Source organism: Bufo gargarizans, chromosome 3, assembly GCF_014858855.1.
Source record: "Bufo gargarizans isolate SCDJY-AF-19 chromosome 3, ASM1485885v1, whole genome shotgun sequence".
In the NCBI taxonomy this organism is placed as follows: Eukaryota; Metazoa; Chordata; class Amphibia; order Anura; family Bufonidae; genus Bufo; species Bufo gargarizans.
This window is the reverse complement of record NC_058082.1, coordinates 95,569,657-95,590,523: the sequence shown is the minus strand read 5'-3', so window position 1 is coordinate 95,590,523 and position 20,867 is coordinate 95,569,657. Positions and strand designations below refer to the sequence as shown.

Below are 20,867 nucleotides of genomic sequence, written 5' to 3'. Positions count from 1 at the left end.
TGGCATTTTTTCAAATCGCAGCACGCTGTAGGTTTGGCGGTTTGCCTCATTGCCTGGCGGTTTTCTCCCATAGACCTGCATCGTGTTTTTTGTTTGTATTTTTGCAATGCGTGTGTGCTTTTTTTTTTTTTTTTTTCGGCTTGTGCATGGCGTCTTTTTTTGTTGTTATACAGGACTACAGGGGAAATGGTGTTACAGGGGGGACATACCTATTTATTAAAATAATGTCACGCAGGAATTATGATCCTGAATACAGCCGATACGATCATTAGCTTAATCTCTGTGGGAATGGAGTTCATGAGGAGACATGAAGTACAGAGAGGATGGACAGGACAGACCGTGGTAATGGAGACTGCATACAAGTGCTGCTGCTCATTATCCACACCACCCTCCTCTCTGTACTTCATGTCTCCTCTTGAACTCCGTTCCTACAGAGATTCAGACGAAGATCTTATCAGCTATTTACAGTATCACAATTACTGATAAGTAGAGCAGAGAGGAGGATGAGGCAGCTCTTTAGCTCAGTGTTGTGAAGTAACTTGTCCTCCTGTGCGATTAGGACAGGTTTTGTGTGTACTAATAGGACGTCGGCCATTTTATTTCTCCTAATGTTTTGTTACCTAGACAAAAGGAGCCATTATAACTAATGAAAGTTATTTGGGAATATATTTATAATAAAGTAATATTTAAGTTTTTTAATTTTCTTAATTCCAGGAGAACCCCTTTAACTTTAAAGGTTGGCCTGTTGTAAATAAGTCATTCTGACATGGAGTCCTAAGCAATGACAAACAGGAAAGCAGTGTAGGGCTGCAAGTGCTTGAGTATTCAGTGTGTCATCCTTTAATAAATCTTTTAACTGAGCTTGAAGTCCATTATGTTCTTTAGTGTTTAGCCATTTGAAAGACGAAATGTATGACTCGGGAGTTGAGATTTGTTCAAGTGATGCTTAGGTTGAGTCAGCAGGAGTCTGTAGGCCTTCTAGCATACTAAGAAGAACACTTTGAGAGTAGACAGATGCCAAATCTGTGGTTGGTCAGTGAGTAACATTTTACAGTCCTTTCTCAGAAATATCTTGTGCCTCATTATTTAGACTAGTCCTCCAGCCTGCGGCAGCTTCTGGAGCGGTGACTCATATTCGTGTCTTCCCCCTCACTCGTATGGGTGCTTTCAGTCTATCGTTGTGTTTTTATGGCAACAGATTGATCAGTTTGTGTTGCTGGCCCCCAGTTCTTTCTTTTAGTTGTTATCCTGTAGAGGATCTTCATAATGCGTCTACCGTCATTTTTAGAGTTCATAACGCTAACCATAGATGGTATACTTGTAGTTGTCAAAAAAGCAATCGATATACCCACAGCTATGACCATGAAGGTGAGAGATTCTCATCTGTCAGACACTTCTGAGGAAACCGTATGATTAGACTGATAAAATCCAGCTTGCCTTCTCACTGGTTGTCTTGTTAGCAGATGACATGGGACTGTCTCCCATGTATGGGTCCGCATCCAATCCTCAAAATTGCGGAACGGATGTAGACGAAAAATACGGTCGTGTGAATACACCCTTAAGGGGGTTGACCACCTCTTTTCAAGTGATGGCCTTTCCTCAGCCTAGGCCGTAACATGTAAAGGAGTTGACAACCCCTTTAAAGCTAGATAGATTTTATGGTGGTTGTCCACATTGGGTGTCCCTTTCCACATTCGCTTCATAACAGAAGAATTGGGTGCCCAGTTGTGACCCCCCCTCTCTCTCTTTTATAAAAAGCAGACATCAGGATTATATGGATGCGGGCAAGCATGTAGAATTGCAGGAAATGTATGGTTGCATCAAAGCAATGTTTTTGTACACCCATACCCTTGAATGAGTTAATTTCAGCTGGAAAACTTATAAAAACAGTGTGAAATGAACAATTCACTTGAACATTCCCTTGCACACACGGATAGCACATGGATGAAAGGTACTGGTGGAAGTTGTGGCTAGTACCTGGTACTTTTTTGGGTCTCATATCTGAGGAGGTCCCAAGCAAAACAGCTCGGTACTCTGAAGCTCACAGATGACCACATTGCTGACTAGTGTTTGGTCCGAGAGTCTTGTCATTACACTGCTGCCAGCCAAGGGGTGAGAGGTGACCATATGTACAGTGGAAAGCAAACTTTCTGGAACCACAGCTGAATAGAGGCAAATAGAGTAGGGTAGAGCTAGTATCATGTAGTGGAAAAGTGGCTTCAAGGCATTGTGCAAGAATGACCTGGTGGGGAGGGGCAGGTAGGCAAATCCACCCCCCCCCCCCCCCCCACTTTACCAGACCCGTGAAGTGAAGATGACTTACCTTCTTCCCGGTTCTGGCTCCCTGCTTCTTCTCCAGGCCTGCGATGCTCCTCTGGGCTTCCTTCGCTGTAAACATCCAGTTTGACATCACTGCAGCCCATCACTTGGCCACAGTGGTGACCATCTCCCCTTACGTCATGACAAATAGTCACATGACAACCTGGGATCCAGTCTTCACCCCGACCAGTGATTGGCTGTGTTGATGTCAAGCCCAGCGGAGCATCACAGGCCTGGAAGAGAAGGAGCAGGGTGCCAGCACCAGGAAGGAGGTAAATAAGGGATCTCTTACCGGTACAGAGCAAACGGTCAGCAGATATCATTCCTGGCCTTAGGGTGCATGCTTCCACTGCAGAGTCTAATGTATGTCAACCTTGTCATATAAAATAAGTAGTGCTTCAGCTGTTGGATTCCACCATGTTTGCATTTTTCCAATGGGGAGAAGGGAAAATGTTCCTGATAGACTCCTGGCAGCATCATAGGAACAAGGATCAGGCGTCTCGCAATCCAGTACAACTACACAACTATGTCTTTACAGGTGAATATCCCCAATTAAATGGGTGAAAGTGGCAATATAATCTTGTGAAATCCACAACAGGGCTGTTAAAAACCCACAGCACTGCCAAAAATGTGCGCTGCATTTCTTTTTCCACAGCTTTGAATAGGATTTGTGAAGTCCTGACTCAGGGTTGTGGTTACATTATTGTAGCCACACTTTTTGTGCTACATTAGCATTAAGTAAATTTTTTAAATTCCCTGTTGATTATAAGATATGTAAGCCATCCCGCCAGGGGCAGAGGAGCCCACAGGAACCTGCATGGGATTGATTTTAGACCCTGACCATAGATCCACCCTGCTATGCTGAGTCCAGCAGATTAGTGCCACACTTCTAGTGCGGAGGAAGTGACTGCTTACTGAGTGCCTAGTTCTAGTGCTATCGTATTCCCCCCACTTATCTGTGTTTTGTATGACTGAAAGCTCAGGAAACAGGAAATACTGCAGCACCCGCTTACTATTCACTTATTTACTGTGCAAGATCATTCCTAGGGCAACAGAGTCATTTCAGAGTGAAATGATATATTGGACGTGGACATTCTTGGATCTCGCCGTCCACATATGCAGGAGAGAATACTGAAGAAAGAAATCATTGTTTTGCTTTTTTATTTATTTATGTATAATGAAGAGTTTGCCCTTTAAACATTTAAAGGGGTAGCAAGTGTCTGTCTGTACTTTAACTATTGGCACTGCTCTTCATACAGTGGCCTGCACACAGCTTCTGTGTACCAGCTGAATCTATCCACCTGATATTGTGGTGTCTTTATGTCTCTAAAATTCCTGACCATGGCGTAGAGTGCTTAGTGGGCATAGTGCAATGAATATCTCTGATCAGGGGTGAAATGTAGGGACGGTTTGGTTTTATCAGTCGGCTGAGACTGTCACCATGCCCCATCTAGACCCCACCATCCCTGATCAGTGGTGAAATCCATAGGATCACTTGGTCTGATCAGTAGACTGCTACAATGTCTTGCTAGACCCCACTGTCCCTGATCTTAGCGGTGAAATCCTTGGGATGACCTCGTCTAATTAGTGGACTGCTACCATGCCCTGCTAGACCCCACTGTCCCGGATCAGCTGTGAAATCCATAGGATCATTTGGTCTGATCAGTGGACTGCTACTATGCCTCAAACGACACCACTATCTCTGATCAGTGGTGACATCCATGGGATGACTTCATCTGATGATTGGGGGAAGCCTATCTCTATGCCCTGCTAAGAACCCCCTGTCTTTGATCAGCAGTGAAATCCATGGGATGACATTGTCTCCTCAGTGGACTGCCACCATGCCCCTGTAGATCCCACCATCCCTGATCAGCAGTGAAATCCATGGGATGACTTGGTCTCCTCAGTGGACTTGCTACCATGCCCTGGTAGATCCCACCATCCCTGATCAGCAATGAAATCCATGGGATGACTTGGTCTCCTCAGTGGACTGCCACCATGCCCTGGTAGATCCCACCTGTCCTTTATCAGTAGTAAAATCAATTGGAAATCTGAAGCAATATCTGTAACAGATCAGCAGATTTTTATTGTGTAGCGATGTATGTCTCATGTGGACATATTCCTACACTTGCCATTATTTTTGGTGTCGTTCATCAGTAGTGAGGCATGATGGATGTGGTTCCAGGTGAATAGGAATGCATACAATGACAAGTATTAGTTCAGTGTAACAGATTAGCAAGTACTTAAAAGTGCCTATAATAAATGCTGTGCATGCTTCACCATGTGCGTGAGTGGGAATGACGCCCTAAAGCGCTTGTGCATTTTTATTAGACTATTTAAACACTTGGTCAGTCCGCCTTTCCTATTCTAGTCCTAGGGGGTTACATTTACATTGATTTGGATGTGGTGATACGTCTGCTATGGTAATCTCTTATTTGTATTCTATAGTTGTGCTTGTTTTTTTCCCTGTGTGGTTGATGGGTATTTTACATTGATATCTCATTTACCTACCTTCTGTGCTTTGGTTTGCAGGAGATATTACGCAGAAGGGCTATGAAAAGAAAAGGGCAAAAGTCCTGGGTCCTTATATCCCTCAAACCCAAGGTAAGGTTATCATTCATTTTCAGTCTAATACACACCGATCAGTTAATTCACTGCTGACTATTAATAAAATATTTCACCTGAACCACTGACTGGGTAGTGACACAAGAGCCTCACTGTATACCTGTCCTATATTTTACTCTCCTTTTACTGTTCCTTAAAGGGATTGTCAATTAAATAATAACTCGTGCAGCCCCTGTAAATGTGATAAAATAACAAAAGAAGTGATATCGCGCCGCTTTACTGCTGTTTCCTATGCAGAGCTATGGTCCTCCCCACCGCTGTTTGTCTTTCTGACTGCAGCATTCACATTCCGTGCACATAGGTCACTGCTGCAGCCAGTCACTGATCTCAGTGGTGATTGGTTGCATCAGGAAGATGATGTCAGCCGTGCAGGATCGGAGCACGATGCTGGAAGTGACGAGGGAGAAAAATGGTTAAGCTAGTTTCACACTAGCCCTTGAGATCCAGCCGGCTGTTCCGGCAGGATCTCTCTGCATTCCGGCATTGCCGAGAGGTTGTAAGTCTCCGTTCGACCCGATTAACTGTAATAGGGACCAGCAGAGATCTAACTGCATCCTGGAAAATGTGCAGAGTTGCGGCCGAGTCTCCACCAGTCCCCATTATAATTAATGGGGCCGAACAGAGACTTACAAACGGCCGGCAATAGCTTCGATCACCTTTAACAGCTATCGGATGAAGGCTTGTTCAGCTGACGGCAGACTGTCCCGATTCCTCCATACACACTCTGTTAAGCATGTATGTGTTTTCAGTGGGGGGCAGATTCTCTGCCAGGGGAACAGAGGGGTCGGACGTTAGAATCTAACGCCCCCATTCCTTCTCTCCTCGACCTCATCTGTCATGGGAGGGATACAAGCTCCCCATACAAATTAGATGGTCTGTAAGTCCAGCAGACAGCAGTCTAATGTGTATGAGGGCCCTTAGCAAGGCTCGTAGTACGGAATCCGTTATGTTGAGCCGCAAAGAAACTTAACAAGAAGTCCTTGTTGCAGTGCAAGATGCTTAACAGGGACCCCATCTTCACAGGACTCCCAGGAAAGATAGTGAGGAGCCTGATTGCTCTATCTGTGTACACAAGCTGATTGATATGTCAGGCATCCTGTGTGGGTGGGATAATCAGGACCTCAGTAAAGAGAGCCGGCAGGTTGTTCAGGCAGGGAACGGTCTGCCGGTCTCTCTGCATTCCGGCATTGCCGTCTAACCCTATTCACTATAATGGGGACCGGCGGCGATCCGGGTGCAACCCGGCTAATATGCCAAGGAGCGGCTGGACAAATACCGTTGGGTGACCGGTAGCTTCCGGCAGTGCCGGATCCCTTGCTGGAGCAGCATGCCAGACAAACGCTAGTGGGAAACTAGCAGAGACCTGTCAGGATTTACTCTGCATTTTAGGCAGAAATTCCTTTTTATTTCTATCATTCTCTCAGTTACGACAGCAGAAATCACCTAACAGTGTCTTTTTAAATGGAAACAGTGAGGTCACTACACAGAAATAATTCTCACAGTAGCACGATTATATCACACCACAAAAATAATAAACACCGTGATGTCACAGCATAGGGGTAATAAATAGTGATGTCACAGTACAGGGGTAATAAGCACAGTGATGTCACTGCACAGGGGTAATAAGCACAGTGATGTCACTGCACAGGGGTAATAAATAGTGATGTCACAGCACAGGGATAAAAAATAGTGATGTCACAGCATAGGGGTAATAAATAGTGAAGGTACTGCACAGGGGTAATAAAGTGATGTCACAACAAAGGGATAATAAATAGTGATGTCACAACAAAGGGATAATAAATAGTGATGTCACAGCACAGGGATAATGAGCACATTGATGTCACAGCACAGGGATAATAAAGTGATGTCACAACAAAGGGATAATAAATAGTGATGTCACAACAAAGGGATAATAAATAGTGATGTCACAACAAAGGGATAATAAATAGTGATGTCACCACAGGGGTAATAAATAGTGATGTCACCACAGGGGTAATAAACACAGTGATGTCACTGCACAGGGATAATAAACCTATATTTCCCTTTACATGACAGAATGGCTTTTGAGCCCTCTCAGGCTCTAGGGTCCATCTGCAACCTCTGTACCTTATATGACATTCTTGATGTTGCAGGGAAGATGCATCTGACCCACCCTTGAACTCGGCACTCCTGGGGCACTCCTTAGTTTGGTGCCCATAGATCCCTTGGTCTAAAAAAGTTGTTCACATAGCAGTTGAACAAATTGCTACTAAAAGTATTTTTAGTTTTGGAGTAGCCCTTCCCTTCCATAGTTCATCTTTTTCATTCTAATAACCCTTGGAGTACAGCCAGCACACAAGAGTACAGATACTGTACTGACGTTGTTAACTCTTTAACTGCAGTCATGCTTCTGGTAATGTTTTAGATTTTAAGTAACACATCTTCTATTCTGCACATAAACTACACAGGTGGTCTATCCTGGGACAGAATGCTTATTGGTCACGCTGTACGGTATCATATGCCTGCTGTAGGGATTTCTTAGTATATTATGAAACATTACTTGTTTGTTCAGCACAGCATCAATGATCATTGACAGCAGCAGTGGGATTCGGGATCAAATTAAACTGGCCATGGATGTAAAGATGTGGCCATGCCACAGTTATAGTTTGTATATGGGAGTGCTCGTGCGGAGAGATACACACAATACAGGCTATTTACCCTTTGAAAATCTTTTGTATTGTGTATTGCATTGATCCACTGCAGAGAAGCAGGAGAACCCAGACCGGCTGTTCATTTCGACGGAAGGACTGCCGTATAGGCGAGTATAGTTTATTTTTCTATTACTCGTTTCGGGACTGGACAGGACCCTTCCTCAGATCAAATTAATATACCCATATATGGTATATTGGTTTGATCTGAGGAAGGGGCCTGTCCAGCCCTGAAATGCGTAATTTTACCAACAAATGAATAATAAATCTATACTGCAGTCCTTCCACCAATACGAACGGTGCGTCTGGGTTCTCCTGCTTCTCTACAGTGGATCCTTACGGGCGTCCTGGCTAGGCACCGATTCTCCAGCAGGGCAGCCTGTGGTGCTTATTCTGTTCTTCAGGGTGTCGTGCTTCTAGCACAATGCCAAAAGGTGAGCATACCCTGTCTGATCTATTACCCTACCTATCTGCGCTTCTCTCTCGCTCTTTCAGTTTGCTCTAGAGACATTGATGACATGGTCTGATCAGTGAGGTACTTTGCCACCATGCCCTGCCACGCCCCAATGCCCCTCATCAGGGGCAGTGCATAGAATTGCAACCCTTCCATAGTTGGGAGTGGTGCATTTTTAGGGAAAATGCCAATGGGGCTGCTGTGCTATTCCTAGTACTGTGCTGATCAGATTGTAATCTATGAAAAGGTAAAAGAGTTTAATAAAAGGTTTGCATAGGGCCTATTTTAAATGCGATGTATCCAAATTCTGGGAATATGTAAGTCGCACGTATGTATCGAGCTTTACAGGACCACTCTGCTGTTCGACATTGTGTGAAAGAGGTCTTAAAACGCGCACTTCAGTGAAGCATGGACATGTGCTGTCAGTGGTCTCCATGGACCACTCATGCATCCATTGACTTTAATGTGTGTATTCACACATCAGTGGTTTTCCACGGACTGTGGGTCAGTGGTGAAACCTCAGAAGCATGCCCTAATTTTGTCCATGATTACAGATCCCTCATTCACATAATAGTCCGTGGTTCCTTGAAAACCGTAGACGCCACGTGGCTGTCATTTGGGTTTGCTCCATGGTTTTAACAGACCATTGGTTGGAGATGTTCCAGCTGAGAAGTGTACATGGAATACAGGTGACAAAAACGGGGGGCATAAAAAATGGACGCATGGACCAAACATGGATCCTTCATGGACATCTTCCCAGATAAACCACTGAACATCTTGTCATGGATGGCGTCACAGACACGGGTGCATGAATGAGGCTGAAGTGGAACAAAATCCTTTGTATCCTCCACTGTTCACACAGGCCTTCATTTCCTTGTTTTTCTTTACTGCTCAGTTAAAGGAACTCTATAAATGTACAGGTATTTGGAATCGTACTTGCTGCTTCCCTTCAGCTATTCAGCATATGGTGGGAAAGCTATTTTTGTGCCTTAAAAATAGCATTTGTTGGAATACATTTCCTTCCATTAACGTCTTAGCATCAAAAACTGTTTTCTTGGCACTCAAGTCTTGAATGTAACTGGATATCTGAATAGATCCAGTATTGCAGGTCTTACTAGCACTTTATACTTTAGCTCCTCTCTCCAGCCTCTACATAGGTAGGTGGTGCCCATTAGTGATTTCCTCTAGCATGCTGCCTGTACTGAATCTGCCCAATACTTCTTTTTTACATCCAGCATTATCGCTTCTATAACAAAGAAATGCCAGAGGTACGTGCCACCAGATCTTCTGGTCCCAGCTGGCAGCAAGAGAACTATAGCAGCCATGATGAGCTGTGTCCTCCTACCAGTATCTTTAAGACTTGAAAAATATCCTGGAAAACCACATTTCCCAAAGGGATGCGTATGTGACTACTCAAATATGTACCCCGTGGGAAAAAATACTAGAGTGCCTGTAGGTGTAGTCATGGCGATCTGCTTTCAAAGACCATATTTCTACAAAGAATACATTACGAGGTGTGAGTGCACGGGGGGAACATTTACCAAAACTAGACTCCAGCTCTCACGTTTGACTTCCAGTAGAAAGCTCTTCGGTACGTTGCATTAGTTTTTCTTCTCTTTATGATCTATTCTAGTCGTTAGATTGTGTAGTCCTTTTGAAGTGTTCTTTTTTTTAAAGAATAAACCAGTTCTGGCACTGTGACACATACTTACAGCTTGTGCCCATGTGATTACCTGTGGGAGGGCAGCTGTGATTGACAGCCATACTCCCACACTAAGGCCTCATGCACACGACCGTTGTGTGCACCCGTGGCCGTTGTGCCGTTTTCCGTTTTTTTCTGTGGCTCCATTGACTTTCAATGGGGCCGTAGAAAACTCTGCTTGTGCACCGTTTTTACACCGCGCCCGTGACCCGTGTTTCGAGGCCGTGAAAAAAATAGAACCTGTCCTATTTTTTTCACGGCCAACGGTTCACGGGCCCATTCAAGTCAATGGGTCCGTGAAAATCACGGATGCACACAAGATTGTCATCCGTGTCCGTGATCCGTGTCCGTTTTTTCCTATCATTTCAATGGCAAACTTGACTTACATTTTTTTTTCATCTTTCATGTCCGTGGATCCTCCAAAAATCACGGCAGACCCACGGAAGAAAAAACGGGCACGGATCACGGTACAACGGAACCACGTTTTGCGGGACGTTAAAAAATACGTTCGTGTGCATGAGGCCTAAAAGTAGAGATCAGAGAAATATCCCAACTTGAACCTTTCAATCCCACCAACATTGCTGATGTTTCAAAAACGAGTGTAGAGTTACTAGAATGAGTATCTCTTGTCCTGGAGGACTTCAAGTCTGTGCATTAAACTGTGTTGTGCTTTATTTCACCTGGGGTGGCACTAGACTGTTTGTGGGAACGTGACTGCTGCAGCCATTGAATGGCTACTGGGGCAAGTGAGTGCCTGTAACGGTGGTGCGACCACAGACGGGACGTCATCACTTCTGGTCCACCAGGGACCAGATACAGCGGGGACAGAAACCTTGGTGCTGGTACAGAGGGGCTTTCATAAGGTGTTTCCTACCTGTCACTACTGTTTTGAAGGCCGTGTGCTAGAATGAAGGGTCTGGGGCATATCTATGAGCATTTTGCCTTTTTGGATTCCCAAGGTAGCGACATTATTGGTCTATAACAGGGATGTCAAACTCGTGGCCCTCCAGCTGTTGCAAAACTACAACTCCCATCATGCCTGGGCATACTACAGCTATCAGGGAATGATGGGAGTTGTAGTTTTGCAACATCTGGAGGGCCATGAGTTTGACATTCATGGTCTATAATCATGACTGGCCTGACGACATCTCTCCAGAATAATGCAGAAGATACATTTTCTGTGAACAATTAGGATCCTCATATGTGCAGGTAAAACTCGAAAAATTAGAATAATGTGAAAAGTTCATTTATTTCAGTAAGACTACTTTCACACTTGCGGCAGTGTGATCCGGCGGGCAGTTCCGTTGTCTGAACTGGCCGCTGGATCCGCCGATCTGCCGCTGACTGAAATGCATTGCAAGGACGGATCCGTCTCTTCGCTTGTCATGTGGACCGACGGATCCGTCTTGTACATTTTTTCTCATGTTTTCCAATCTGCGCATGCCGGAACAACGGATATTCTGAATGCCGGATCCGGCGCTAATACATTCCTATGGGAAAAAATGCCGGATCTGGCGTTCAGGCAAGTCTTCAGTTTTTTTTCGCTGGAGAGAAAACCGTAGCATGCTGCGGTTTTCTCTTTTGTCTGATCAGTCAAAACGACTGAACTGAAGACATCCTGATGCAAACTGAACGGATTACTCTCCATTCAGAATGCATTAGGATAAAACGGATCAGTTATTTTCCGGTATTGAGCCCCTGTGACGGAACTCTATGCCGGAAAAGGAAAACGCTAGTGTGAAAGTACCCTTATGCAACTTAAAATTTGAAACTAATATATGAGAGAGACTCATTACATGCAAAGCGAGATATTCCAAGCCTTTATCTGTTATAATTTGGATGATTATGGCTTACAGCTTATGAAACCCCAAAGTCACAATCTCAGGTCCCCTTTGCTCAGGGGGTATGGGTGTGACACTTTGAGCCTACAATATTGAACCTTTTCCCAATATTCTAATTTTAAGTTGCATTAATGGAACTCCTTTTAAGTTGCATTACTGAAATAAACAAACTTTGCACGATATTCAGTTTTTTGAGTTTCACCTGTATATAAAGACAATTCTCATGGCAATGTTCAATTATATCTTGCTAAAAAATATGTTGGAATTTCTTCTTTTTTATTTTTTTCCTGTATTTCCTCAGTAACAACACTGCCACTGATATTCTCTTTATACGTGGATGCCGAGTGCTCGTGAAAAGTGCCATGTGCTTTCAGCGAGTAGTGTTTGGTTAGCTGGATGCTAGTAGCTTGCACACCTCTTGCTCTTTGGATCCTGAGTAAGGATGACCGAACTTGTGTTTTCAAGTTTGGCATACAAGGTTCGGGTTATGTTCTGTTATGGATTCCGCTACCACGCATCATAAGTTATGGTCCATGATAGCAGAATCCATTACGGAATTGTTAGATAACCTGAACCTTGTACGCCGGACTTGAAAACACAAGTTCGGTCATCCCTATCCTGAGCAGTTCTATTGAAGTGATAATGGCAAAACTTAAAGGAATCCTGTTATTTTAGTGTTCCTTACCATGAAATGTAGTTGTAGGAAGCGAAACGAGAGTAAACTGCAGAACACTTCTAGGGAGTGTGTCATTCTAAAACGACTGTTAAACCGTGTTTATGTTTTATAAAATTTTGGTGATTAAATTTTTTATTATCTGTATTAAGAATAATTCTGACATTTAGCAGTTTGACCATTGAGCCTCTTAATAAGCTTATCCTTCCTATTCTATAGAGATCACTACTCAGCAGTCATCTGATTATCATCACAGGTAGGATTACAATGACCGCTAACAGAAGCTCCACCGATCACCGTGATGGTCAGAGCACACTTCCTCCAGCACCCTGCACAGAGCATGCCCACAACCTTTTCATATACAACTCAATGTGTCCTCTCCAGTCTACAGGTTTCTGTGGTCCATTTAGCTGCTGTAAGGCATATCTCTGAATGCTGTTAGGAGCGGAGCAGGCAAGATAGCCGTCCCCATAATCATATACAAAGAATTGAATAAAAACTGAAGATAAAAGAAGATTAGAAAAAAATATGTATATTCAAGGGTGGACTGGCCATAGACCCTTCAGCGAGATTACTTGGTGGGGGGCCAACCGAGCCCTCCTCATGGCCGCTGGCTGCATACATTAATTCAGGGATGCTCAACCTGCGGCCCTCCAGCAGTTATAAAACTACAACTCCCACCATGCCCTGCTGTAGGCTGATGGCTATAGGCTGTCTGGGCATGCTGGGAGTTGTAGTTTTGCAACAGATGGAGGGCCGCAGGTTGAGCATCCCTGCATTGATTAATGCTAGGAGCATCGGGTACTTATGCAGTGATCTGTGGTTTTCCGTCTCTTGGTCTGCTATCATGGAGCGCATAAAATAAAGGGTTAAAGGATGAATGAGATGTGCAGTGCGAGTATATACGCATTGTCACCGTCCATGAAATCCTCCCGCCATGTAGCGTCACACCAGGGTTCAGCACTTCCCTCCAGCGCTGCAGATTACTTCTAGCCACTGATTTGTGTCAGGCCTGGTCTTCACCGCAGCATCATAGGGTGTCATTGATCGTGGTTGTCGCCTGGGCCTCGTTCACAAAGCCTTTTCACGTAGAAATTCAGGTCTGCTGTGAATGATGCAGTACGTCACCGCCATCATTCTGATACAGATTCTGAAACTGGGTTCGTTTTGATCCATTTCCTATCTGTCATTGTGAGGAACTCTCTTACGTGACGTCTGCTGGGAAAAAGGGTTAATTGTATTACTTTTATTGTACAAAAATATTCATTTGAGCTCTTTTCTACAGCGGTTTCCAAGCCAGTGTCTGTAAACATGACCTTAAGGCACCACTTGGTTGTAGTACGTCTAGGTGGGGTTTACATGCTGCTATATACATGTATACCAGCCTGCCCTTCCTCCCTCGCAGACCTGGGCTACAGCGAGTGCATTCTGGGTTACGGTTCTTTATCAATTCTAAGAAATGCTGCTGCTGTGAGACAATGCCATTCTTATTCTGCCACCTAGTGGCCACACTGTACGTGCGCAGCATGATAAAGAAGCAATAAAGGATAATAATAAGTCTTTGTGTCCATTACAGTGAGCACCACACCCGTCCTCCACACTTTTTCTTCTCCCTTCCGGATTCAAAGTGGAATGCGCCTTTTAGTGACTCTAAAATGCAGTCTCTAATTCTCACTTTCAACTAACTGTGCTTTGTCTGCACCTTAGTTTGAAGTCTCTTTTATGGAGCACCTGAACTACAGGTTGACTTTTACACACATTTGTGACAATGGTATTAGCAGATCTATAAAAGTTTAAGGTGTACATTGCATTTGATCATACCTATCTTAAATAACTGCAAAGCAATCGCAACAGTTCAAACAATAGTCCATAAATGATTGCAGACAAAAAAAACGCACCCTAAATGCATTATTATACATGTGGCCGCCTGCTTTCCCTAAGCGCAGCATAACCATGCTATGTGGTCGTACCCTTAAACAAATCTCAAGACATTGATAAGGGGCAGTCACAGCTGTCTGCAGATGGGGTACTGGCTTAGCTGTAATCCTAAGTTTTGTCTAAAGGTCTGTGTAAAGGGTGCATACATTGACTTGTAGGATAACTGCCTTCCAACTGGTGGCAGCAGAGGCACAGCTTTCTTTTTTATTTCTGGAAAGAGCTAATTTGCATACTGAACTCCTATGGGGGGGGGGGGGGGTGTCTTGGATAGCCCCTTTACTGGAGAGCGCCTCACATGCTCAGCCACTTCTCCGTGGTGCGACCTGTGCTGTCATACATTTATGTTGTATCATGTCAATGTTGTACAAATTTTGACACGGGAATATCCTTTTATTTTATGGTGGAATTTTTTTTACCTTTTTATTGTACTTTGTATAAATTTCTTACCCTTTTCAAGCTCGCTGCTTACGGTCAGTGAACAGAACCATGTTTAGTTGCAATTCTGTAGAGTCACAATCCTAACAGGAGATAGTTTCCTTCACTGTCTCCAGTCTACGCAGTCCTTTGTGAGCGGTCGTCGTCTCGATGTCCTGAGGGTCGCCTGCAGTGTGTCAGTGTAGGTAACATTTTTCAGTCTGGAGTCCATACAGTTTAAAGGGGTAGGGGTATTCCCAAAATGGCATGCATGCCTCACTATCCTGTAATTGTAAAATAAACTGATAAATGCAAACAACCCAGATGAACAGAACTTCTGATATCGCCCCTATAATATCCCATGTCATGTATTTGCGGTTACCTGTTTTTTTTGTGGTGATGTCCTCCTGTAGTTTTCCTTGGTGTAGGATGAGCATGTGCAGTGAGAGTCGCCACCATGGCATTTTGACCATATAATGTGTTCTCTTACTCATACTGAAATGGCCCACACAATGTAGTTGGTTGGATACTTTATATAGCGCTGTATATAGCACTCCATTCAGAGCTGTGACACCCGTGGTAGGTGAATGTTCACACTATCATATAGTTAGTACCACGGCAGTCGTCAGTTTGTATTAAGCAGAGTTTTATTGGTCTGTATACACACATCAATAAAACTCTCTGCTTAAAGGGGTTGTCCAACAAAAGATATTCTTCTTGGATCTGAATACTGAATCTGAAAGCAATGAATGGGGAGATCTCTGGATGTGAGGGACAGGGCTGTCTAGCTTTGTTACAAAGAGATTGTCATGTACTGTATGATGTCTGGTTTTCATTTCTTACATTAGTCATGGGAGAACCCCTTTAATATAAACTGCCGAGTGCCGTGGTACTAACTATATAGTTGTATCCTTTATACACTCTCAGATACTAGTTAGGGTCCGTTCATACATCCGTGCACATTGCTGGCACTAATAGAATATGCCTATTCTTGTCCACAATTGCGGTCAAGAATAGGACATGTTCTATTTTTTTCGGGAACGGAAATGCGGACCCGGAAGTGCAAGTCCACATTTCTGGATCCGGGCCGCACATCGTGCTGCCCTATAGAAATGAATGGATCCGCAATTCCATTCCGCAAAATGCAGAACAGAATTGCGGACGTGTGAATGGGGCCTTAGTGAATGTTCCTTATGACCAAAGTCACTGGTGAGCTTAAATTTTGATGCCAAAAAATAACAGGTTTTTGCACAAGCCCCATTTTGAAAAAAACATTAGGACCTTTTGGCATTCTCCACCACGCTTAACACTTTTTTGCTAGACGTGGACAGCTGACGGAGATTTCAGATAGTGGCGTACTGACCTGCCGAGATGTGACAAAGTTATTAGGAGGAGTGTGCCTCCTAATATTTATGGAGCATCTCATGCCATTGCAAACACCAGTCTTGATAAGTCTCCCCATTGTCCCTCATATTCCAGGTATTTATTATACTCAGTTTAGGTTCACATAAGCAGCAATGAGCTCCAGTAGTCTGTTCCGACAGAGGAGCAGACTACCGGCGTTTACTGTATCCGTCATAGCTGGATACTGCCGTGCACTGCTGGATCCCCATTGACTAAAATCTGACCTGGCGCCTTTCCACCATAAATGCCAGCTTTTGTCAGTCCAAAAGTCAGCTATGGCGGATATGGTAAACTCTGGTAGTCTTTTCTTCTGCTGGAACAGACTATCGGAGTTCGTTGCTGCATGTGTGAACCTACCCTTACACAGTGCCAACATATTCTGCACTGCTTTACAGACATAATCATCACTTTGTGTCCCTACTAGAGCTCACTTTCTTAATTCTTCATGAGTATGTGTTTATCTTTTGGGAGGTAACCAGAGTACCAGGAGGAAACCAATGCAAACTCGTGGGAGGAAATACAAACTCCATGCAGATGTTTTCCTTGGTTGGTTTTGAGTTTACTGAGGTTTTCCGACACCCGGGACCCACGCTGATCAGCTGCTTGAGAAGGCACAGGCACTTACAGTAGTCACCAAGCACAACGCCATACATTGTACAGTGACTGTGCTTGGTATTGCAGCTCAGCCCCATTTAGTTCAATGGGGCTGAGTTGCACCTAGGTCATGTGACCAAAGAACGTGATTTCACATGGTCTAAGCCAGGCATGCTCAACCTGCGACCCTCCAGCTGTTGCAAAACTACAACTCCCAGCATGCCCGAACAGCCTACAGCTATCGGCCTACAGCAGGGCATTGTGGGAGTTGTAGTTTTACCACAGCTGGAGGGCCGCAGGTTGAGCATGCCTGGTCGAAGCAAAGCTGGAGAAGTCCGTGGCGTAGGGCTGCAGCTATTCGATTATTTTAGTAATAAAGTATTCTACCGATTAAACGGAGGGGGGGGGGGTCGTCATACTGCCTCTACACAGCAGCTGCATGGAGTTTGTATGCTCCAACTGTTTTTGCTACACACATATTGTTCTGCAACTCAAAAACACATCGATCAATGTCTACTAAACTTGGTACACATATCACTTATTATCTGGGAAAGAATACTGTGGAGGTAACATGCCGGCACATGTCTGTCCCGACGTCTGTTATGGGGGATACTGTCGACACACACAAACATTAAATGAAATATACCGGGTCCTTCTGCTAGTTTTCTATAAAAACTAATCAGCCACCTTGCCATCAGTCTCCCAACCCCCCCCCTCCCCCCCCCCCTTCCCCCGCCATCAGTTGTTCCCCCTCCAATGCAATTAGTTCCTCCTGCAGTGCCACCAGTTTACCCTCTAATGCCACCAGCTTCCCCCCTTCCCCTCCTAGACATCAGTGCCCAGAACTAAAATACTTACCTTTTCTGTAGGGTTGCTGCTGATCTTCTATCCTCTCCTTCATGCGCTGCACTGGGACCTGAAGTAGCACAGCATCAGGTCATAGTACGCGCTTACCTGCACTGCGTCATGATGATGTGTGCACGTCAGGATCCAGTGCAGCAATGTGCGGGCAGGCGAGTGACCACGGAGCGTGAGTAATGGCAAGCTATTACATGGTCACATGGCACAAACGAATAATCTATGCAAAAAATTTGCATCGAGGATTTTTTTGTTGAGTTAATCAATTAATTCAAATAATCGTTTCAGCCCTACTGTGACACTATTGCGAGCACTGCTGCCTTCTCAAACAGTTGATTGGTGGAGGTCCCCTTTAAGACACCAGAGCTAACCTCTGAGCCACAGTTCTTACTTTATATTTCTTAAATCTGAGAGGGAGCTATAGTTAATTCAAACTTTGATCCTGTTACAATTTATACCACAAATAATGCTAAGAAATGCATAAAAAACTAGGAGCTCAGCCATGTCCTCCTGGCTGTAAGTCAGCTGGCTGCAGCAGGAGCCTCCCCCTCTGCCCTGTCTGCAATAGGATACAAAGATTGCTGAACAAAAAAGGGAATGGATCAAAAAGATGGAAGAGAGCAGCGGGAAATTAACCACTTGTTCTCTACAGGATTTCTACAAGACAGGATCATGCAGAAAATGTGTCAAAGTGAATAGAGGTGTGGGCAAAATTATCTCCCTTTAAATATTCATTTCCAGGTTTATCGCTTCTGTAACCCCTTTCTCCACCGTAGGTATAACTAGATGGGAGTGATTTATTTCTTATGCCGGCTAGCAATGTACATCTAAAAAGTGGGCATACATACATACATAATATAAAACAGCACAAGTCCAACGAGCATGAATTTAGTAACAGTCTGGTTCAGAGGGCGAGAGGATCCTTCCTACGAGGGCTTACAAATTACAAAGGAGGTGAGGGTAGAAATTGCTCCTCTGGCTGTGTGGTGGCAGCACGCTTATTGCAGGTGGTAGGCTTTCCTGAAGAGGTAGGGTTTTTGGTTGGTTTAGAAGGATTGGATGATATGCAGGGATAGTGAGTTCCAGGGTATGTGAGGTGGACATGAGAAATCTTGTAGATGATTGTGTGAGGAACAGACAAGATGAAAGTAAAAAATGAGGTCTTGTGAGGATCAGAGATTACATGTGGAGATGTATTGGTAGAGTAGGCCAGAAGTATAAGGAGGGGACAGGTTGTTGAAAGCCTTATATGTTGTCCTTAGTATCTTGAACTGAATTTGCTGTGTAATTGGGAGCCAGTGAAGGGATTGGCAGAAGAGAAACGAGTGAAGAGATGAATTAACCGGGCAGGAGACTTAAAGGGGTTCTGCAATAGATCATCAGCATCTGATCGCAGGGGGTCCGACACCCGGGACCCCCGCCGATCAGCTTTTTGAGAGTGCAGCAGGTCTCCAGGAGCGCCGTGGCCTTCTCACTGTTTACCGCAGGCCCAGTGACGTCACGACTAGTATCCCTGGCCTGGGCACGGCTAAGCTCCGTTCCCTTGCATGGAGCTTAGCCCCACCCAGGCCATTTGATACAGGTTGTTGCGTCACTCGGCCAGCAGTAAACGGTGAGAAGGCCGCAGCGCTCCTGGAGCCCCGCTGCCTTCTCAAAAAGCTGATCGGCGGGGGCCCCGGGCGTCAGACCCCCGCCGATCAGATGCTGATGATCTATCCAGAGGATAGATCATCAGTTTAAACAAAGTACAGAACCCCTTTAAGGATATCTTGGAGGGGTGCAAGGGAGTGCTACATGGGAGGATGTTGCAGTAGTCCAGGCAGAAGATGACTAGGGCATGCACTCTAGCATTTTAGATGACTCAGAGTTGGAATCAGGAAGTTGTGTCAAAGGGCTTGTCCAGTTTCCTATATTGATTACCTATCCTCTTGATTGCTGGGCTGTGCCTGTACTTTGCCTGTACTTAATATTATTTCAAATGGCTACAGGATCAGCCTGGCAAGTAGAGGTAATCTGCATGCGGATCCCATGGCCGGGCCACATTTGTGGACACCTAAATTCAGAACTGTGTATCTCTGTGCCAGCCTCAGGGTTGTTTCATTACTGACACCATCTCTATATACCTGTACTTTTTAATTGCACTTGAATCCTTGGTCTTTTCATCACTTCTTGTGGTCACGTACTTCATCAGACTCCTGAACTAATTTGATTCCTGATGCAGAGGTTCATTTCAGGGTCAGTCCGTATGTTGTGGATAATCCCTTAATACATAAATACCAAGATTTAGAATAGGATTATAAAAGTGACATTAAATGGTGCAACTGCATCCAGAGAGTGTACAAACGCCGAATTCAGACCAACTGCTGTGCACATGGCTTGTGATAATCCGCAAAGTTTTATAATTCCTCACTATTTGCAGTTAGTTTCAATCCCAGTGCGGCTTGATGGACAAGTCTCTCCCTATTTGTGTATAGTGGAGCCACTAGCATTCAAGTGAATGGCGCTTAGCCGCGCCCAGGCCAGTGATACTAGTCGTGACGTCACTGGGCCAGCGGTAAACAGTGAGAAGGCCGCGACACTGCCGGAGCGACGCTGCCTTCTCAAACAGCTGATCGGCGGGGGTCCCGGGTGTCAGACCCCCGCCAGTCAGATACTGATGATCTATCCAGAGGATAGATCATCAGTTTAAACAAACTGCAGAACCCCTTTAAATGTACTCTCTCTCTCTCTCTCTTTTTTTTTTTTTTTTTTACTTTTTTTTTTCCCCACTATGGGATCCAGTGTGTGACCGCATGGCATCTGTGAAGGCCTTAAAGGGGCTTTCCAATTTGCATCAACATCATTTAAAATAATCACACATGAAGGTCGCTGTAATTTTGTAACTGATTTATTTTATTGCTCCTTTCTTCTGTTCTGTGGTCACAATGCCGGACCCATTTTGCCGGATCAGGCATTAATTCATTTCAATGGGAAAAAATGCCAGATCCGGCATTCCAGCTGGTGTTCCGGAATTTTGGATGGAGATAAAACTGCAACATGCTGTGGTATTATCTCCGTCCTGAAAAGACTGAACTGAAGACGTCCTGATGCATCCTGAACGGATCGCACTCCATTCAGAATGCATTAGGATAAAACTGATCAGTTCTTTTCCGGTATTGAGCCCCGAGGACGGAACTCAATGCCGGAAAAGAATAACGCTAGTGTGAAAGTACCCTAAAGCATCATTCACACAACTGTATTTTTGGTCCGCGTCCGATCTGCCATGACAGATCCAGATGATCCGTCCGCACCGTAAAAAAATAGAACATGTTCTATTTTTTTTGGCTGTGCGGAGGTAGGGACAGAAACCCCATGGAAG

General features: G+C 44.6%; 1 protein-coding gene across 1 annotated transcript in view; it reads left to right on the top strand.

Annotated features, from left to right (window-relative positions):
* DIP2B (disco interacting protein 2 homolog B) overlaps positions 1 to 20,867 on the top strand; it is a 201,394-nt gene that overhangs the window by 91,248 nt on the left and 89,279 nt on the right. The window contains exon 2 of the mRNA XM_044287746.1: positions 4,852 to 4,923. Coding sequence (XP_044143681.1) covers positions 4,852 to 4,923 — 72 coding nt within the window. The remainder of the gene's footprint in view (positions 1 to 4,851; positions 4,924 to 20,867) is intronic.